Below are 4,152 nucleotides of genomic sequence, written 5' to 3'. Positions count from 1 at the left end.
GGCGGCCCCCACCCCCCCCCGTAGGCAGAGTCCGGGGCCGGGCCAGCTACTGCAGCTACAGTTCTGGCATCGAGTCCCAGGATACTCGGCCCTGGGGTCCCCGCCCACTTCCTGAGGGTTGGGGCAGGGTACTGAGCAGTGGAGCCCAGACCCTCGCCTGCCCCCCTGGGCTACCCTGACGGTCTTGCTCCCGCCTTGGGTGGCAGAGGACGGACATCCTTGTAGAGCTGACCAAGAGCCAGAAGGTTTTCTCAGAAAAGCTGGACCACCTGAGCCGCCGCCTCGCCTGGGTCCACGCCACCGTCTACTCCCAGGTGAGGCGCGGTCCTGGCCAGTGGCCGCCCCCTCCGTCTGGACCCTGGTGCTCCTGGGCAGCTCTACCCCACCCCCTCAGGCCCCCTCACACCTCAGCCACCTCCTTGTGCCTCCCGTGCCCCATGGACTGAGGAGGTGGCATCTTCACTCCCAGTGGGCCGCTGGCTCCCTGGTTCCTCTGGTGACGAGCAAGCTCCATGCACCCCTCCTGCTGCTCCACCCCTCGGCTCCTTGAACCCCGTGTCCTCTCCTGCACCTGGGCCTCTGGGCGCCCGGTGAGCCTCCTCCCCTCCTGCGTCTGCTCTGACTTACCCGCTGCTCCAGCCCTGGCTCGCTCACTGCTCACGGCTCGCTGCATTCACTCAGCAGCACGTGGCTGCGCCCAGGCTGTGCCGGGACCTCTGGGGTCTAGGGACCCGCTTCCTGAGCCAGGAAGACGGGCTGCTGTCCTCCCAGGGCACTTGGCCTGGTGGGGTGGAAGGATGGACAGACCAACAGTGTGCCCCGCCGGGCCAGAAGTTGACCCTGCCGCAGCCGTTAGTGTTCTCCCCCGGCCCCTCCTGGCGCTTCTCCAGAGCGAGTGCCTGGGCTCTCGCAGGTGCCCACGTCCCGCGTCTGCTTCCTGGGCGTGTGTGTGGGCACGTGCACGGGTGCTTTAGGCGCATCTTGCCGTGTCGCCGCCCTCCCGCCTGGGCCTCCACAGAGGCTGGGACCACCAGCATACATACCACACCAGGCCTCCCCTGTGGCCTCAGCCTGCCTGTGGCCAGGCACAGTGCCAGTTGCTGCTTTTTTATGGACTTATTTCTCCCCTAAGGGTACCCCAGTGGGGTTTCAGCGCACAGCGCACCCTAGCGTCGGTAGCCCTGGAGCGTGGGGGCGCCTGCGCCCAGCTGCTGAGGGAGTCTCTGGCCGGGAACCCAGGGCCTCCCTGTGGGGGCCAGCCTCACGGGGAATCTTGTCTTACCTCCGTGCCACCATCCCACCCCGCCTTCATTGTGTGTCATGAGCATAGCCAGTTTTCCCAGCGCCACTGGGAAGAGACTGCTTTCTCTGTTGGACACCCTTGGCACCCTTGTTGAAAATGACTCGAGGGTGTATTTCTGGGCTCTGTTCTCTTCCACGGTCTCCACGTCTGTTTTTACGCCAGTGCCACATGGTTGTGATGGCTACAGCTGAGCGATCCGTCTGTGTGTGTGTGCCGGGGGACCGAGCACTTGCCAGAGAGACAGAGAGATAAAGATAGAGAGGAGACAGCACCCTACGGGGAAGGGCCGCACCACAATCCCGTCTCCATTTCTCCCTCCTTTTGGGATTTTGGACACACATGCACACACATGTACACCTGAGTGGTTTTCAGGCCACTGGGTCGGTCTGGGACTCAAACTGTAGTCAGCCACGTGGGACCTGACCGCCCTGTGCCAGGCCACAGAGCCACCGGCCCAGTAGGTTTTCATTTTAAATGTATCTGTCCCTCCCACGAACAAGAGAGCCCACACAGGGCCTTGATGCCGTGGCTCACCCTGGAGCGTGGGCGTGGGTGGCACAGACTTCCCTGTGGGGGGTCGCCTCTCAGCCTGGCATTTTCCTGCTAATCTGCCATCGACATATAAGAAGGTTTTTTCTTTCTTAAGAATTATTTTATTGGTTTTAATTTGACCAGAGAGGGGCAGAGTAAGAGAGAGAAAGGAAAAGTGAGAAAGCAAGCCACCAGGTCCAAGACTCGAACCACAGTCAGCCACGTGGGAGTCCAGCACCCTTACCCACTAAGCCACCTGCTGCCTCCCCCCCTTTTTTTTCTTTTTTTGGAGAGGTTTTTGCTACAGGGCACATGCACTCGCCAGACAGACAGAGAGAGACAGAAAGTGAGAAATCACCGCCCAGAGGGGATAGCCACGCTGCAATCCCTTCTCCTCCATTCTCCTCTTGGGCACACACGCACACACGCCTGGCGTGAGTTTAAACCACCGGGTCCGGGACTCGAACCGCATTCGACTACGTGGCAGCCCAGTGACATAACCATCGTGCCACCCAGTATGCTGGTCCCTGCAGTAAGTTTTGAAATCAGGAAATGTTGGACCCTTATCTTAAATTTCATATGAATGCCGACTCAAAGTGGGTCACGATCCGTCTCCACTGGCCCCCACGGCCCCTCCTGCCCTAGGCTGTGTTCAGCACAGACTTCCCGTCCATTGTCACGTGCACCACCCGGGGATCGGGTCTGGGGCGCCCCGCTCGCCTCTGCCGCTGCCTCTGCTCTGTTCACGCTGCCTGCAGCCCAGGTCTCGGGTGCGAGGCCACCCTCCTGGCAAGGCCTCCCCTGGCCCCCAGCCCGGGTGAGAGCCCTGCCTGCAGCGCCGTGTGCCCCTGCAGGAGAAGATGCTAGACATCTACTGGCTGCTGCGCGTCTGCCTGCGGACCATCGAGCACGGCGACCGCACCGGCCCCCTGTTCGCCTTCATGCCGGAGTTCTACCTGAGCGTGGCCATCAACAGCTACAGCGCGCTCAAGAATTACTTCGGCCCAGTGCACAGCATGGAGGAGCTGCCAGGTGTGCCCTGTTCGGGCTGGGAGGGTCGGGCCCTGGTCTGAGCCAGTCGGAGGAGGGAAGGCAGCGCCTGCCGGGGGTCCGGCCTGGTCCCGGCAGCTGCAGGACCGTGGTTCTGGGCGGGGCCGGGCTGGGCAGTGTATGTGGGGTCAGGCGCTGCCCAGGGGTGCAGGCTTTGCCTTCAGAGGCTGCAGTGCCCTGGGCTCAACCCCGGCTTGCCGAGTGTGTGCTGAGCTGCTTTGAGCCCAGGTCAAGGCTCTTGTCAGGACCTGCCCTCCCTGCAGGGGGCCTGTGCTTCAGTCCCCAGCTGCCAGTGGACACTTGGCCTGATGTCCCCGATCCCAGCCTGGGTCCAGACTGGCCCTCGGAGCCAGCCATGGAGCCCACTGCCCAAGCCCACCCCACCAAGGGCCCAGCTGCCTCGGAAGCCCCTGCCCGCGGCCGGCATTCTCACCACCCACCCTCGCAGGCTACGAAGAGACCCTGACACGCCTGGCTGCCATCCTGGCCAAACACTTTGCCGACACCCGCATTGTGGGCACCGGTGAGGCACCCTCTACGGATGGCCTGGGCGCGGGGATGGGGTGTGCACTGGGCCGGCAGTTCCCACACACAGTGTGACCGGGACACGAGCACGGGGCTCCTACCCGGCACCTGCTGAGGCCCGGTCCGTCCCGACAGATATCCGCGACTCGCTGATGCAGGCGCTGGCCAGCTACGTATGTTACCCACACTCCCTGCGGGCCGTGGAGCGGATACCCGAGGAGCAGTGAGTGGGGCCGGGGGCCACACCCCTGTCCTGCACCACCCCATGCCCGGCCTCACCCTGTGCTTTCACAGGCGCGTGGCCATGGTGAGGAGCCTCCTGGCACCCTATGAGCAGCGGCCCTGGGCCCAAACCAACTGGATCCTGGTGCGGCTCTGGAGGGTAAGCCCAAGCACAGTGGAGGGGTGAGGCTGGCCAAAGGACGGGTGGCCCTTTCCCACTGACCCCTGCTGACCTCCCCCCAGGGCTGCGGGTTCGGGTACCGCTATACACGACTGCCTCACCTGCTGAAAACCAAACCCGAGGACGCCAACCTGCCCAGCCTCCAGAGTGAGCACCCAGCTCGGGCTGCACGGCCGAAGCGTTCAGCCTTGCAGCTCCCCCCCACAAGCCCTCCCCTCGATTCAGCCCGAGGGCATGCTGGTCCTCTCTGCTCCGCAGCCCCGTGTGCCCTCAGCCCGAGTGGTCCTCGCCCCCCCAGCCTGCTCTCCGGCCTCCAGCCTGGCCCCAGTGCCATGTCCTT

General features: G+C 63.8%; 1 protein-coding gene across 1 annotated transcript in view; it reads left to right on the top strand.

The window, feature by feature from the left end:
* Positions 1-4,152, top strand: part of RNF123 (ring finger protein 123) — a 26,028-nt gene that overhangs the window by 14,390 nt on the left and 7,486 nt on the right. The window contains exons 25-30 of the mRNA XM_006170951.3: positions 207-314; positions 2,689-2,866; positions 3,333-3,407; positions 3,545-3,632; positions 3,704-3,791; positions 3,875-3,959. Of these exons, the coding sequence (XP_006171013.1) occupies positions 207-314; positions 2,689-2,866; positions 3,333-3,407; positions 3,545-3,632; positions 3,704-3,791; positions 3,875-3,959 (622 nt within the window). The remainder of the gene's footprint in view (positions 1-206; positions 315-2,688; positions 2,867-3,332; positions 3,408-3,544; positions 3,633-3,703; positions 3,792-3,874; positions 3,960-4,152) is intronic.

Source organism: Tupaia chinensis, unplaced genomic scaffold, assembly GCF_000334495.1.
Source record: "Tupaia chinensis unplaced genomic scaffold, TupChi_1.0 Scaffold149184_1, whole genome shotgun sequence".
NCBI classification, from domain to species: domain Eukaryota; kingdom Metazoa; phylum Chordata; class Mammalia; order Scandentia; family Tupaiidae; genus Tupaia; species Tupaia belangeri.
This window is presented reverse-complemented; position numbering and strand designations above follow the sequence as displayed.